The following is a 15,000-nucleotide window of genomic DNA, read 5'->3' as shown; positions in this document are numbered from 1 at the left end:
CGGGACTGGGCCGCCGGGGGCGCGGGGGTCGGGCTAGCTCCGCCCCGGGGCGGGGCGCGGATCCCCGCACCTGCGCGCAGGCCCGCGCCCCTCCTGGCCCCGCCCCCGCGGGGGGAGACAGCGGACCCCGGATCTGAGCGCGCCCCCAGCAGCCCCCCGCTTCCCTCCGGCCACCATCCCCACTGCGCTGCGGGTCTCGGTGCGTCACCGCGCACACCCGAGGCTCCGCCGCGCCCCCCGGGCCTCGGCTCGCGCTGTTCCCGCCGCTGGGAACAGGGTGCCTGCGCCCACGTCCGAGCTGGGCCCTGCTCCCCGCCCTCAGGCTCTGGGGGTGTCTGTGTCCGTCTCTGACCCCCTAGAGACCCGGAATGAACCCAGTCAGCCTCATGGCAGGTGGTGGGGAGTGGCCACCCCTCAAGGAGTCATTGGCCCCGTGGCCAGGGACTTTGCCCTCCGTGCAACCGACTGCGTCACCATTCACCAGCAGCCACCCCCAGCCCGGGCAAAGGCCAGCGCCCGCCCTCCGGCCAACGTCGGAACCCCGAACTTCCTGAGGACCGCGGGCCCCGCCCCAATAGCCGGGCCATCTCCATGCCAGCAAAGAGCAGATGGCCTGGGCTTGGGGTCCACGCTGACCCCATTCCCACCACCGAATTTCAAACCCTCTTCCAACCCCAGGCCTTCGCCATTCTCCCGTCCTGCACACTGCGCACTGCTCCTCCAATGTGAGTTTCCTTCCCATCTTCTCCCATGCTGTTCCCGCTGCTTGGAATGCTGTTCCCACCGGCTGGCTCCTCCTCTCCCAAATCTCGGCTCAAATGTCACCTCTTACAAGACGCCCTCGAGCTCTTGGGCTAAAGCTGCCCTCCAGCCCATCTCCCACTCTTCCCCGATTAGTTGCACACATGGCATCACCCTTGCTGTCCCCGAGAGCAACCCATGGGTGGGGTCTCACTTGCCTCCATGTCCCCCGTGCCTGAAAGAAGGTTCAGGACGTAGTAAGTTCTCAAAAGATGTTTGCTGAGTGAATGATTTCATTGAGAGACGGGAATCCCACCCCAGCTCAGGAAAACATACCCCTGGTACTCACACACCTCTAGAACGCCATCACACCTCTAGACCAACCCCTCCCCCTCCCTGGGCCTCAGTTTCCTCATTTGTAAACACGCAAAGGCACTAAACAGAATGTCCTCTGAGTTTTTGGGATCCCAAAATGCCAACCTACAGGATCACCAATGTGGCCCCCGAAAGAGATGAGTTTTCTACCCATGTTTCCTGTAAGAAAGCGAGCTCCCCGTCACAGGAGGCGTGGAAGGCAGTTCCAGGATACTGAGGTGGGAATTCTACCATCTGGACTCTGAGTTTTGGACAAGTTTCCCCTCTCCCAGGCTGGGCGCCCTTGAGCTGATGACGCATCCACTCTGTACCTCAGTTTCCTCATTTGAACTGGCATCAACCTCCCAGGCTGTGGTGAGAGCTGGGTGAGGCGCTAGTGAAGCACTCTGCAAACCCTGGGGCGGGATCAAGGTGAGTGGTGGTGGTATAATTATTAAACAAATTCACAGTTCGGGGCCCCGTCCACCGGCCCCCAACCCCCAGCCCCAGCTGCACTCACCCACGTCCCCGGCGCGGCAGGCTCAGCTCTTTCTGAAATAAGACAAACACGGGGGTCACTCCCAGAGAAACAAACCCTTCTCACCTCCAGCCCCCCTCCCTCAGTAGGCCCCTCACTTTCTGGCTCCAGCCAAGGCCTGCCTCCTACTTGCCCCCCACACAGCTCAGCCGGGCCCCAGGGCCTTTGCACGGGCTGCCCCCTCTGCACCTCGCTACCTGCAGCTCATCCTTCAAGTCTCCAGCGTCCCCTCCTCCTGGAAGTTCCTCCCTACCCCCACTCCCAATCCAGCTCCCTGCCCACCTTCTACCCCACTGCACTAAAAATAGTTTTGTCAGTTAAAATAAAAGATTAGTTACATTTATAAAGTATACCAATAATGGCTAAATACTAATGATCTGTTGAGAAAAGAAAGATTCCTGAGTCAGCCTCACCTGGCCCCCTCCCAGTTCTCTTTCCCCAGCTGGGTCTGAAAGTCACTCCTTCCCATCCTCTGAACAACCCATGCAGATTCAGGCCCTGGGCAGCTGTGGGGACGAGGGGGACAGACCCGTGACCCCCTTTTGAAGACCCTTTTAGAGCTCAAAGAGCTGGCCCACATCTCCCTGGGTGCTCTCATCATGGGCAGGGCAGAAAGCCCTAGGCTTGGGGTCCCCGAGTCTACTCTCAGAAGTGACTTGCCCAAGATGTTATTTAAATTCTCAGAAGGCCGTGTAGCACAAGTTTAGACTCTGGGATACTTGACCTGGGTTCAGGTCTATTATCCCTTCCTTGCTGGTCATATGACCTTCAGCAAGTGTCTTTTACACCCCCGTGCCTCAGTTTCCCCATCTGTAATGGTTAACATCAGGAGGGTTCTGGGGTTTTAAGGACCACCATTATTGTTGTTGCTTGTGGTTGTCAAGCCCAGCAAGGGCTTTCTGGGACGCAATCATAACACCCTGTAAATTTTGCTCAAGCTTTCCTAGCTGCCTACTACTTGGCAGGTGCAGGGGCAGTTTTATAGGGTGGGAAACTGAGGCACAGAGGGAAGCCGGGAGCCCACGTCTCTCGGCGGAGAGAGGGCCGAGAATCTGGGTCTCGGGCACCCCCGCCCGCCCCAGGGCCTCTGTGTCGGGACACGCGACTATTTTTACCTCCGTGGGCTCGCGGCTGCCCACGGCCCAAGCAGGGCGTTCGCCATGCCAACCAGTGACGTCAGCGGCCCCCGCAGCCAATCGGAGGCGGCGGGAAGTCTCAGGGCGCAGGACTACGAGGGGCAAGGGGCGAGGGGCAGGAGGGGTTGGCAGTGGGTCTCCAGGCCCGGTAGGAGGGAAGGGGTTGCTGGGGGCGGGGCGTTCGTACCGCCGCCTACCCCAGCTACCCTGGGTTCGGAAAGAGAAGGGAAGGTCGCCCTGTCTGCTTGCATACCTCCTGGGACGGAGAACTCATTACCACACAAAGCAAGAGGTCATAGGCTCAGGAAAGCCCCCACTCCATTTGGATCTCCTTCTGCCCCTCCAATCACTGCGGGGGCAATGCAAGCTCCCCCCACCACCCCCCGTAAAAGAGGGTGGAGCCGGGATTTGAACCCAGGATTTCTTACTGCTCCCCCTTCCCCCTAGCCATTTCCTTCCCAAGCCATCCAATCTGGCTCCCCCACATTGAGCTCTGCGACCCCCGCCAAGTCTTTGCCTCAGTTTCCTCATCTGGAAAGCAGACCAGAATCAGCAAGTACCAGGCCCAGGCTTGGCTCTCGGGGAGTCCTCGGTGAAGCAGATCGACGACTATGATTTTGTGAGGTTAATAAAAACCACCAGTTCAAATCTGCTTCCAAAACACACAACTATGTAAAGTGGCAGAGAGGCGAGGGGAGGTTGGCAGCCGCCGGCAAAGCAGCCGTGGGAGGCTGGACCCACTTGCAATTCTCCCAGCACCGCCCTCGGCCCTCTGCTCCAGCACCATCTGTTTCCGCCCATGGCCTCCTCTTCACCAGCTGTTCCCCAGGGGGCGGCTCAGGGTGGGTGGGGAACCCCACCCTGGAACCACCCTTTAAAAATAACATCCCCCACTGTGGTTAGGAGGCTGGGTGACGCTGGGGCCCCCCGAAGCATCAGCCCTGCCCTGAGGAGCCCCTGGTGTGGAGAACATAGAGCAGGGCATGGAAGATAGGGGTGGGATGGGGTGGGGGGATGAAGCTGGAGGCCTCCAGAGGAGGAAGCAGAAGGGCTTCCTGGAGGCGGAGGCATTGGATGGGACACAGCAGCCCAGACCCAGCAAACAGATGCACTGAGTGGGACTTAGTCCAGGGGACTGCAAAGACTCCTCCATTACCAGGTGGGGTGGGGTGGGGTGAAGGTCCGAGTGGGAGATGATGAAAATATGAAAATAATAATATTGTGAAAATAATAACTCAAGTCCTAATAATGGCCCCTACAAATGTTAAGCACTGCACATGCATTTAGGACTCCCAACCAACACGACGGGCCGTGCTATTATCCCCATTTTACAGCAGGGGAAACTGAGGCTCAAGGAGCAGAAGTAGCAACCAGGAAGCCAGGGAGCTGGAGTGTGAACCCAGCCTGGTGTCTGAGGTGAATAGACGGCGAGGGCCTCGGTTTTTGAGCTGCAGCCACAGACCCGGGGCTCCCTTAACCGGTGCCCCAGTTAACTGCCCTGGGGAGCGCCCCAGCCAATCAAATGGCAGCCTGGAGGCAGAAGCCAATCAGATTCCCTGGAGGCTGAACGTTGCCAGGTCGGAATCAATTCGTGAAAACCTGAGAAAGCGCGGGGAACTCAGGTCCAGCGCTGATTGGCCAGTCCAGACAATAGCAGTGCATACGGTGGACAGCTGCAGTCGTGGCCCGCGGGCCGCCAGTTTGCGCTGGGTCAGGGGAGAAGGCCTAGAGGGACCCTTCTTGGTTTGCTTTAAGCTTGCTCTTGTGTTCAGCATTTGGAGGGTAAAGCTTGTGTGAGCTGCTATTACCACCACTATTACTTCTATTTTATTATTTTCATCATCTCCCACTTGGACCTTAGCTTCTCACAGGACAGATATTTAAAAGAAACCAGACCCCCAAACAGCATCTGGGGCTGGAGAAGGTGGACGGAGCCTGTGGGACTTTGTCTCTGCCACTGCAGCTGGGGAGGTTCCCAGCAAAGTCCATTCTCCAAGGCAACACTGCTTGCTCCTAGCCCGGTTCCAAGTTATTCTCCTCCTCCTCCAGGAAGCCCTCGGGCTGCTGCGGTGGTCCCGGCTGACTTCTGCCCCTTTGTTTCAGCCACACTGAACTTCTCATGGGATTTTGTGCCCCTTGGACTGAGTCCCACTCAGTGCTTCTGTTTGCTGGGCCTGGGCTGCTGTGTCCCACACTTGCCTGCTTGTCCATCCAATGCTGCCGACTCCAGGAAGCCCTTCTGCTTCCTCCTCTGCTTCAGCACCTTCTATAGCTCCCCATTACCCCAGAGGGGAAGCAAAACCTCTTCATTGGGTGTTGGAAGCACCAGAAACAGGTGGTCCCTGCCAGGGGCCACAGTCATCCCCTCTCGCACCGCCAGCTCCAGCACTGAGAGTTGGCTTCTAGTTCCCCAGCAACTCACACCGCCTCATGCCTCTGGGCCTTTGCACGTTCTGTCCCTGTTGTCTGTCCTTCCTCACCCACCTGGATGATGCCCACTCGACCCTCTCCACCCAGGGACAGGAGTTGGTAAGGAGGGGAGCTGCACCTGCTTGAGTTCCAATCCCGACTGTCACCTGCATGCTGTGAGGCCTGGAGAGGTTGCCTCTGAGCCTCGGTTTCCCCTTTGGTAATGTGGGACTCATCAGCAGGGAATGGGCACCCTCCCTGTGGGACAGGCCCTGCTTCCTGATGTCACCAACACCCCCACTCGCCTCCCCGGAGGCGGTTTAGCTATTTTAAGAGGCTGCAGGCGGGGCCTGCATCTAACTGGGGTTGGGGGGGCTGTCCCCCACTCGCTGCTCGCCAGTCCTGCCCGCCCCCTGCTCTCCCACCAGGCCCTCGACTTGGCCCTCTGCCCAGGCCTGCCACTCCCTTGGGGTCTCAGATCTGCAGTCCTACTCGGTCCTCCAGGCACCCCCTCCTCCCTTTGGGTGAGTCCCCTCACTACAGCCCAGGTTCGAGCTCCCCTGTCCCCTACCCCATGCCAGCCTCATCTGCACCCACCCGTCCCAGCTCTCCAGTCTCCCTCAGCTTCTTTCATGTCCCCAAATACCCACTCTCCCTCCCTCCCTCCGTGCCCGGGGCCAGGTGCCTCCTCCGTGGGGTCGCCGCCGCTCAGCTGTCTGCCTCCCCCACACCAGGGGGACACGAAGGCACAGCCAGCAGCACCCGCTGCCCTCCAGGGCAGGACAAACAGCAGGCGCTCAATAAATGCACACCTGGCAGCTTCTCAGAGGCAAGGGCCCGGCCCCAGAGGGAAACGGCTGGCTCTTAATTCCCATTGTGCAGATCAGGAAACTGAGGCCCAGAGGTGAAGGAATTGCCACCAGGGGTCACGCCAGCCCCAGTGGGCTTGAACCCAGGCCTCTGCTGGTCCCTGCTCCCCCGTCCTTACGTCCGGGCAGCCCAGCCTCCCGGAAGGAGGAGCCCTCGTGGAGAGTGGGGAAACTGAGGCCCGGGGAAGCAAGGGTGCCCCGCACCCCCGTGTGCTCCAAGCCGGCTGGGCAAGGGCGCAGGGTCAAGTCCCGGCTGGGCAACTGCGGGAGATTGATTTCTAGACTCCGTGCCTCAGTTTCCCCATCTGACACACGGGCACCTGGACGGCCCCGACCTCCCCGGCCCGCGCCGCGAGAGCAGGGGCGGCCGTGACAGGTATCCATCTGCATCAGCGGGCGTTAGTCACGGATTCATTCCATGGGCATTTGGGGAACGCTCGGGCAGTGTCTGCAGCTGTCGCTCCCTTTATTATTAGCGCAGCTGGTGCGGCCGCGAAACTGACACCCGCGGCCCCCTCCTCCCACGCCGGTGCTCGGAGCCTCAGTTTCCCCCGGGTGTCCACCGGGGACAAACGCCCTCCAACCCCCGCCAGGAGAAATGCCTTTCGTGCGGACGGAGGGCAGAGGGAGCGCCCCGAGCACGCCTCCCGCCCGGGCCCCCCGGGTCCAGGCCCCCCGGTCCCCCGGTCTGCGCTGGGGCCTCACCTGGAGCCCGCGGCGCCGCAGCAGGCTCGGCTCGTCCATGGCCGGAGAGTCCGCGCAGCCCGCCGGCCCTGGCCCCACCCCCGCCCAGGCCCCGCCCCGCCCGCCCGCAAGGCCCCGCCCCCAGGCACCATTGGCCCCGGCGGTCAGCTGACGCGGCCTGGCCCCGCCTCGCCCAGGCGGTCGGCCTGGGGAGAGCCCCGCCCACCTCTCAGAGCCATTGGCTTCCCTGGTCCCCTGATGGACGGACACGCCCCCAGCCCCGCCCCTCCTGTCCTGAAGGGCCCCGCCCCCTCCAGGGCCCCGCCCCTCTCCCGGGACGCGGAAGTGATCTTTTCAGAAATTTCCCTCCCAGAGGAAGGGCGCGCTGTCACCCCATAAACTGCAGCTGTGGAAACTGAGGCCCAGGGAGGCACAGCGCGGGGCCGGGGCTCCCTGCAAAATTTAAGGCGGTGCCCGGAACTCAGCAAGCAACGTAAATATTTTAATGCCACAGTTTTGAAAATCGAAATTAAAGCAAAAATCCACGATGACCTAAATATCAAGATTTTAAATAAGGACGGGATCCGATCCGGCACTTGCTTCCCCTGCCTGACTCCCCGCATCCGAATCCGGGCCCTGGTCCGAGGAAACTATCTGCAAAAGCAGAGGGTGGCGGTGGGCCACAGTGCGCCGAGTTTTGAGGACCCCCGCCCCTCTGGCCTCTGCCCGGCGCCTGGCCGAGCCCTCGTGAGCACCGTCTCTCACAATTCTCATGCAATTTTTTAAATGAGATAATTCGCATGCCATAAAATTCACCTATTTAAAGTGTCCGATCCAGCGGAATTTCACATATTCATAAAGTTGTGCAGCCATAACCATGACCTCTTTCCAGAACATTCTCATCACCCCAAAGAAAACCACATCCCCATCAGCTGCCACTCCCCATATCCCCCTGCCCCAGTCCCTGGCAACCACGGATCTGCTCTAGGTCTCTGTTGGACATTTCCCGTAAATGGACTCACACAACAAGTGGCCTTTTGTGCCTGGTTCTTCCCCTGAACGTGTCTTGGAGGTTCGCCCACCTTATGGCGTGTTTCAGAACTCCATACCTTTCCGTGGCTGAACATCCCATTGCACGGATACACCATGTTTGCTCTATCCATTCATCAATTGATGGATATCGGGTTGTTTCCTCTTTTTAACATTTATGAATCATGCTGCTATGAATATCGATGTACAAGTTTTAGTTTGGACATCTGTTCTCCATTCTTGGGGTTTATACCTGGGAGTAGAATTGCCAGGCCACTTGGTTAAATTTGAATTTCAGGTAGACAGTGAATAATTTATTCCAGGTATGTATGTGTTGTGCAATACTTGGAGCACAGTTATGCTAAAAGTTGTGGGGTTTTTTATCTGAAATTCATATTTAACTAGGTGTCCTGTGTATCTGGCAACCCTACTCTGGGTAGACTCAGGTCATGGCTCATTTACCCAGGTGATGGGGAGCTCACCTCCTGTAATGGTCGACTATTGTGTCTCTGACTGATTCTTACTAAAAGTTCCTCTTTAGCCCAGGTTGGGGGGACATGTGACCCAAGCTCAGTCAATCAGAGCCCTTCCAAGGATTTGGCTGGAATTCTATGAAAAGGGGCTCCCTGCACCAGGGGTGGCTGAGCTGGACAGATGGGGAGCTGCTCCACCTGGGGATCTCCTATGCAGTCTCCAAAACCCCTTCCAAATGATTCTTCAATGGACAACAGGGAGTTGTTATTGAATGAATGAATGAATGAATGAATGCAGTTTTCCATGGTGAACACGTGTGCGTCCTTCAAAGTCTACTTTAAATGTTTCTTTGAGAAGTACCAGAGAGCATTTTTTTCAATTAATAACTACACTTTTTTTTCTTTGAACTCCTACACATCCATTGAAACCCTGCTTAAATGCCTCCATGAGGGGAATAGGGGAGTATGGTTGTTGAGTGAATGAATGAATTTTTTCTTGGTGAACTTCTATGTATTTTTCAGAACCTACCTCGACCCTCTAGGAGTAGAAGAAAATGCTGGCAGAATGAATTAAAATGATCTTATGGGGGATTGATACCTCTAAATGTTTCTCCTAGCAAACTCCTACTAACCCCTCAATACCCTCCTTAGATGCCCCTTGGGAATCCCAGTCTCCTCAGGTTGAAGATCACTGTCACTGGGAAAAAGCAGAAGCAGAGAGAGTGGGGAAGTTCTGCGGTTCTCCGGTCCTGTCACCACTTCCGGGCCCAAAACCTGCTCCTTCCTGCCGTTCCCTCCCCCAGTCTGAGGAACATCGGAAAGTGGGGCAGTACCAGGGGCCCCAGAGCAGCCGTGCTTCTGGGACAGCCGCAGGGGGCCAAGAGGACCCCACAGGGCTTCCTGGAGGAGGCGGTCCGGGCAGGGACGGGGAGGGAGGGGGCGGGGGAGATGGTGGCCCTCCATGTGAGTCTCCAGCTGTGACCTCGATAAGGGTAGAAACACCACCCCACGTGTGAGTGGGGTCCTCCCTGCTCACACACCTGCTGTGGCTCCCCAGCCCCCACCCTGGCCCCACCTGGCTGTATCCCACCACTTCCTCCCCCCACAGAGCCCCTGACCAGCCATGTGCGTCTTGCTGTCCCCAAAACATTTCCTCTGGACCCTCACCTCTATAAATACCACTGGGAGTGCCTCCTCTTCCAGGCAGCCCTCCCTGCTTTCTCTCAGGGCACCACCCAATATCAGTACCTCCCTGTGTCCCAGCCCCCACCACAAGGGGCTGGGGGCATCTGTGTCCAGCTCTGGGTGCCCTCCTCCTGTCCCCTCTTTGATGTCTTACCATGGGGTGCTCCGACATCTGGGGGAGGGGAAAGGGGCATGGCAAGGGCAGAGGGTGCTGGGGCGGCAACCACAATGGCAGCAACCTCCCAGCCTTCAGGTGGGCAGCACCCACCACGGGCTGAGCCCCTGAGCCTCCATGCATCCTTGCAAGCCCTCATTCCACGTAGGGTGATTGCTGAGACCCCCAAGGGCTGGCACTGTGTGTGTATGGGGTGGGGGGCAGCCTACAGGGCGGGCCCACTCAGGGGCACACTGCCTTGGGTTCAAATCACTCTCTTAATCTCCAACTGGGGCCTGTAGCCCCTGGGTGCCTCCAAACTCAGTTTCCCCATCTGTGAAAGGGGGCAGGCAATGGCATCTCCCGGCTGGGGCTCTCAGAGGGGGGACTAAGGGCCAGGAGTTGGTCCCCGGTCTTGCACCCCAGTTCCCCACCCACCTCTCATCCTGGCCTGGGCTCCCCTGTGCCCCGTCCCTGCTGTGCCAGCTGGGGACACTGCCTCTTTGTCCCTGCCGTGGTGACCTCATGGCTTGCTGGGCGCCTGACCCTGGCTGGCCCTCGGCTGCTCGGGGCCGGCTCCTCGGAGGAGGGGCTGAGCCATAGGCAGTCCCCACCCGGCCGGGCCTCAGTTTCCCCCTGAGGCCTTCTGCTGGGAGAGCCCCTCACCCCACTACTCAGCCCCTTGGACTCCTCCACGGACATTTTTAAAAATCAAGATGAAATTCACATAAGCTAAAACTAACCATTTTAGAGGGGACAGTTTGGTGCGTTTAGCAGTCTCCACGTGGCACAGCTGACACCCCCTCTGCACAACACACCCATCCCCCACAGGCGCCCCCCAGCAGCACCCACACCCCACCCTCTCCCCCAGGCCCCCCGCAACCCCCAACCCACTCTCTGTCTGGGTGGATTTGCCTGCTCTGGACATTTCCTATAAATGGAGTATTTTGTGTCTGGCTCCTTTTGCTGAGATAACCTTTTTGAGGTTCATCCAAGTTGTCGAAAATCTCCGGGTCTCCCCGTGCGTCATGGGGAGGGGACCCCGGGGACCTGAGATGGGGAAAGGGGGGCACGAATCCCTGCAGGAGCCGGGACCCAGGGTGCGCCCAGGCCGGACTTTGGAAACGCGGAGAGGCCCCCGTCTCCAGGCCTGACGCATGGGTTTGCTGACTTCAAAGACCCAGTGGGCGCCGGGGGCTCGGGCCGGGTGCCCCCGCTGGGCCGCTGCGGCGGGGCACGCGACAGGGCGGGCTCGCCCGGGGATGGGCTTGTGGCAGGGTGAGGCCAGGGCCCCCAGCCCACTTCCTGGGTTTCTCTTTCGCTTTGATTCTTCCCGGGAGGGGCTGCGACACCTTCCAATTTCCTTGGGTCTTACTTTTGATCTTCCACGCTCGGCGTCAACGTGTTCCGGGGCGGGAACGGCGCAGCGGGGCTCCGCCAGCAGCGCAGGAGTTCGCCGCGGCAGCCGCGCTCCGCGTGGACCCGATGGCGCTGCCGGGGGCTCGGCTGGTGGCCCCGCTCCTCCTGCTTCTCCTCCCGGGGCCGGGCGGTGAGTGACCCCCTTTCGGGCGGGGAGCGCGAGAGGGCGGGAGGGCCGGGGCTGGCTCGCACCCTCCGCGCGGGTGTCTTTCCATCTACTAAATGGGCACCTCCGCGGTGGCAGCCTTGCTGGGCTCCGGGATCAGACTTGGGCCGCGTCCTCCGAGCCTCGGCTTTCCCTTCTGTGGAATGGACCGACTCCTTCCACCTCCCGCAGCCCAGCGGGAAAACCGCCAAGTGAGGCAGGAGCCTGGGGGTCTTCATGATTTGCAATTTCGGTGACCTCTTTGAATGCCAGGCTTTTAAGAATCCTAATCCTAGTTTTTACCAGTTTATCATTAATAAGTTATTACACTATTAAAAACAAGAACAAGTATGTATGTAAGACATATATAGTTTAGACATTATATATGTAGTTTTATGAATATCTACTCTCCTTTCATGGAGTCAAGGGAAGGGGCTGCCCCTGGGGAGGGCTGGGTTTCGACTCTAACCCAGCTCTGCTGTGTGACCTCTTGCAACTTCTTCAGCTCTCCGTGCCTCAATTTCCCACTCTGTAAATTGGGGTTTGACAGGGCGCTGCCTTGTCACTTGACTTGATGAGTTGGAGACTTGCAAAGTGCTGGGAGCAGGGCCGGCCACACCACGAGTTCCCGGGGCCAGGAGGGGCTGGGGAGCAGCGGTGAGGACGGGGGCAAGGGACACCCAGGTTCTTTGGAGGATGAAGCAGCAGGCCTGCCATCTCCCTGTTCTTTCCTTCTGGAGTGACCTGTCCCTAGGGGCCCCCAACTACAGTTTTTGGTCTCCACTTCTAAGGGCTAATGGGTGGGAAGTCGGTCTAAGAATTCACAGATGGTTGGGTGCATGGATGGATGGGTAGATGGATGGATGGAAGGGTGGGTGGAAGGGATGAAGGATGGATGGGTGAATGGATGGAAAGAAAGATGGATGGATGGATGGAAAGATAGATGGATGGGTGGATGGATGGATGGATGGGTGGGTGGGTGGATGGATGGATGGATGGATGGATGGGTTGATGGATGGATGGATGGATGGATGGATGGGTTGATGGATGGCTGCTGGGTGGCTGGCTGGCATGGCTGGCTGGATGGCAAGCTGGCCGGCCGGCCGGCTGGCTGGTTGGCTGGGTTGCTGGAGGAGCTGGCTGGGGTGGCTGGCTGGGTGGCTGGCTGGCTGGCTGTGTGGCTGGCATGGGTTGCTGGCTGGGTTGATGGCTGGGTTGATGGATCGATAGATGGATGGGTTGGCTGGATGGATGCGTAGGTGGATGGGTTGATGGATGGGTTGATGGCTTGGACACCGATGGATGGATGGATGGGTGCATGGATGGACGGATGGATGGCATGGCTGCATGGCAGGATGGATGGGTTGATGGATGGATGGGTGGATGGATGGAAAGAAAGATGGGTGGATGGATGGATTGATGGAAAGATGGAAGGAAGGAAGGATGGATGGATTGATGGGTGGGTGGATGGGTGGGTGGGTGGATGGATGGATGGGTTGATGGATGGATGGATGGGTGGGTGGTGGGTGGATGGATGGAAGGATGGATGGGTGGGTGACTAGATGCGTGGGTGGGCAGGGGGTCAGATGGTCAGTTGGCTGTAGACCCACGGGCCGACCCCTCTCCCCACACAGAACGTTAACACCTGCTTTGCCTTTGCAGCCGGAGCCTGTAGAAGCAGCGGGTGTTGTTTTCAGGACCCACCATATCCGGATGCAGACTCAGGTTGGGGGCTGTCCCTGGGAGGGAGGGTCTCCCTGGGGTCTGACTGTCCCCATCCTCAGCCTCCCTCAGCTCCACCGGCCCAGCCGGAAGACCCAGCTCTGTCCAGGGCCCCGGGCGCCCCGACCCTGGCCTGCAGCCACCCTCCCTCACGGGGCCTGTGGTGGCCTGGAGTGGCCGCTGCTGTCTGGGCCCATCTCCTCTCTGCTAAGGGGAGGGAATGTGGGGGCAGCTGCCAAGCATTTGAAGTCCCCCCAGGCGGGTATGTCTGGACCACCTCGGCTTGCACCCAGCAAAGGGCCCGGAGCAGACGCTTCATCCTTCTGTACAGTGACTATTTCCCGAGCAGACATTGTGTGCAGCAATGGTCCTAGACTTGTGGGGTTTAGCAGGAGCCCGGCGTCCTCCTGGTCACAGCCTGGCAGGGGGACGGCCAGGCAGGTTCCTTCCCTGCTGTGGGAAATCAGAGCAGAGGGACCCCAAGGGAGAAGCCGGAATGTCAAGTTCTGGGCTTTCCAGCCAGTGGGTACAGCACGCGCAGAGGGCCCAGGGTGGCCGTGGGCTGGCCTGTCTGAGGACGGCGAGGAGCTGGAGCGGAGACAAGGCAGGCACTCGGGGTGCAGGGCAGATGCTGGGAGACCGAGGTGACCCCGGATTCCATGAGGGTTGTGCAGCTCTGTCCCAGCTTGTCGGTCCCACCGAGGCCGGTTCTCGGACATCTGGGGTCTCTCTCAGGTGCGGCCACAGGCCCCCGGGATCTGAGCTGCTATAGGGTTTTCAGTGCCGGCTACGAGTGCTCCTGGAGGTACGAGGGCCCCCCGGCCGGGGTCAGCCACTTTCTGAGGTGCTGGTAAGGACCCTGCCCCGCTCTCCAAACCCTCCTCCGCCCTCCTACCGCCCCTTGTGCTCTCAGCTGTGGCAGGGCCACTGCTCCTCCCTGGGCCTTGGGTGTGTCCCCCAAGAATGGCGGGCGGGGGCACCGCCTCAGTCATTCATCCATCATTCCCTTCTTCCCTCCCTCTGTGGTGGCTCAGCCGGGGGAGCTCAGGGTCCCCCAGACCCCTCAGTGCCAGGCCAGCCCCCGAGGAACCCCCAGGCTGTAGTGGGGGGCAGGGAGCAGAAGGGGCAGGAAAGGATCCCGGGACGTGATGCACAATTCTGCCTTGGACAGTTGAGACTGGGGTCCACTAGGACCCCGGACTCGCCGCCAACACACCCCCCTTTCCGCAGCCTCCGCCCTGGGCGCTGCTGCTACTTCTCCGCGGGCTCGGCCACCAGGCTGCAGTTCTCCGACCAGGACGGTGTGTCCGTGCTCTGCACCGTCACGCTCTGGGTGGAGTCCCGGGTCGTGAACCGCACCGAGAAGTCGCCAGAGGTTACTCTGCAGCTCTACAGCCTGGGTCAGCACCTCCCTGGGGACGTTCTCCTCCACCCTGGGGGGATCCTGCCAGCTGGGGAGGGGCTGGGAGCTGCCAGCTGTTGTCCCCTCAAGCATTGTTGTGTGAGGCAGTGGCTTTCTCGGGGCCCCTTACCGATCCCCCATTGCTGAGCACTTAGGTTGTTCCCGGTTTGCCCCTAATACCCGCCAGGCTGTGGGGCCCTGTGGAGTCGTGACGCGACTACGTGCATTTAGCATCCTGTTTTCACGCAACAAGGCTCCTGCCTGGGGCTGAGGTTGGGGTGAGATGAGGAGGGGCATCCACCTCAGAAACAAAATTTAAGGGGGCACCAAAAAGCTCAGGCATCAACACAAACAATATTTTAACACCCCCTTTTTAATATCAAAATGAATGCTAAAAAAATCCATGACAAACTATCAAAAATCTAAATAATGATAGCACCCGACCCTTTACTTGCACAGCCTCGCCTGCCTGCACCATCCTAATCCTTGCCCTGCCTGATCACAAGGAGCCTAAATTCTAGTGGGGTCGATGGAGAAGGCGTGGGCGTTCCACATGGGGGACACCTCATGCAGGGTCATGAGCTCCTGCTGGGGAATCAGGGAAGCTTCTGGAAAGGCTTCAGCAGGGAGAGAAGTGGGGACAGGGTGTTCCAGCCTGGGGGCTCAGCATGTGCAAAGCCCTGAGGCTGAGGCATCAGGCGTGGTCCGATCAAGGTGCAGAAAGCATGCCAGACCTCTCT

At 59.3% G+C, this 15,000-nt stretch overlaps 2 protein-coding genes across 7 annotated transcripts in view; one reads left to right on the top strand and one right to left on the bottom strand.

The window, feature by feature from the left end:
• Nucleotides 1-6,825, bottom strand: part of MAST3 (microtubule associated serine/threonine kinase 3) — a 30,298-nt gene extending 23,473 nt beyond the window's left edge. For 2 of the 6 annotated variants that reach the window (XM_037817974.1, XM_037817976.1), the window contains exons 1-2: nt 6,753-6,825; nt 1,616-1,647 (exon numbers count right to left, since the gene is read on the bottom strand). In XM_037817974.1, coding sequence (XP_037673902.1) covers nt 1,616-1,647; nt 6,753-6,791 — 71 coding nt within the window. In that variant the 5' untranslated portion in view covers nt 6,792-6,825. Of the gene's footprint in view, nt 66-1,427; nt 1,512-1,615; nt 1,648-6,752 lie in introns of those variants that run through there. The other 4 variants (XM_037817972.1, XM_037817977.1, XM_037817970.1 and 1 more) reach the window with 4 other exon arrangements.
• LOC119520200 (interleukin-12 receptor subunit beta-1-like) overlaps nt 1-15,000 on the top strand; it is a 17,762-nt gene that overhangs the window by 684 nt on the left and 2,078 nt on the right. The window contains exons 1-6 of the mRNA XM_037817903.1: nt 1-1,334; nt 1,433-1,527; nt 11,000-11,121; nt 12,799-12,861; nt 13,594-13,708; nt 14,089-14,258. The exon at nt 1-1,334 is cut by the window's left edge and continues 684 nt beyond it. Of these exons, the coding sequence (XP_037673831.1) occupies nt 11,058-11,121; nt 12,799-12,861; nt 13,594-13,708; nt 14,089-14,258 (412 nt within the window). The 5' untranslated portion in view covers nt 1-1,334; nt 1,433-1,527; nt 11,000-11,057. The remainder of the gene's footprint in view (nt 1,335-1,432; nt 1,528-10,999; nt 11,122-12,798; nt 12,862-13,593; nt 13,709-14,088; nt 14,259-15,000) is intronic.

The sequence above is a fragment of the Choloepus didactylus genome, chromosome 25 (genome assembly GCF_015220235.1).
Source record: "Choloepus didactylus isolate mChoDid1 chromosome 25, mChoDid1.pri, whole genome shotgun sequence".
NCBI lineage: Eukaryota > Metazoa > Chordata > Mammalia > Pilosa > Megalonychidae > Choloepus > Choloepus didactylus.
The sequence above is the reverse complement of the archived record's forward strand: the minus strand, read 5'-3'. Positions and strand labels throughout refer to the sequence as shown.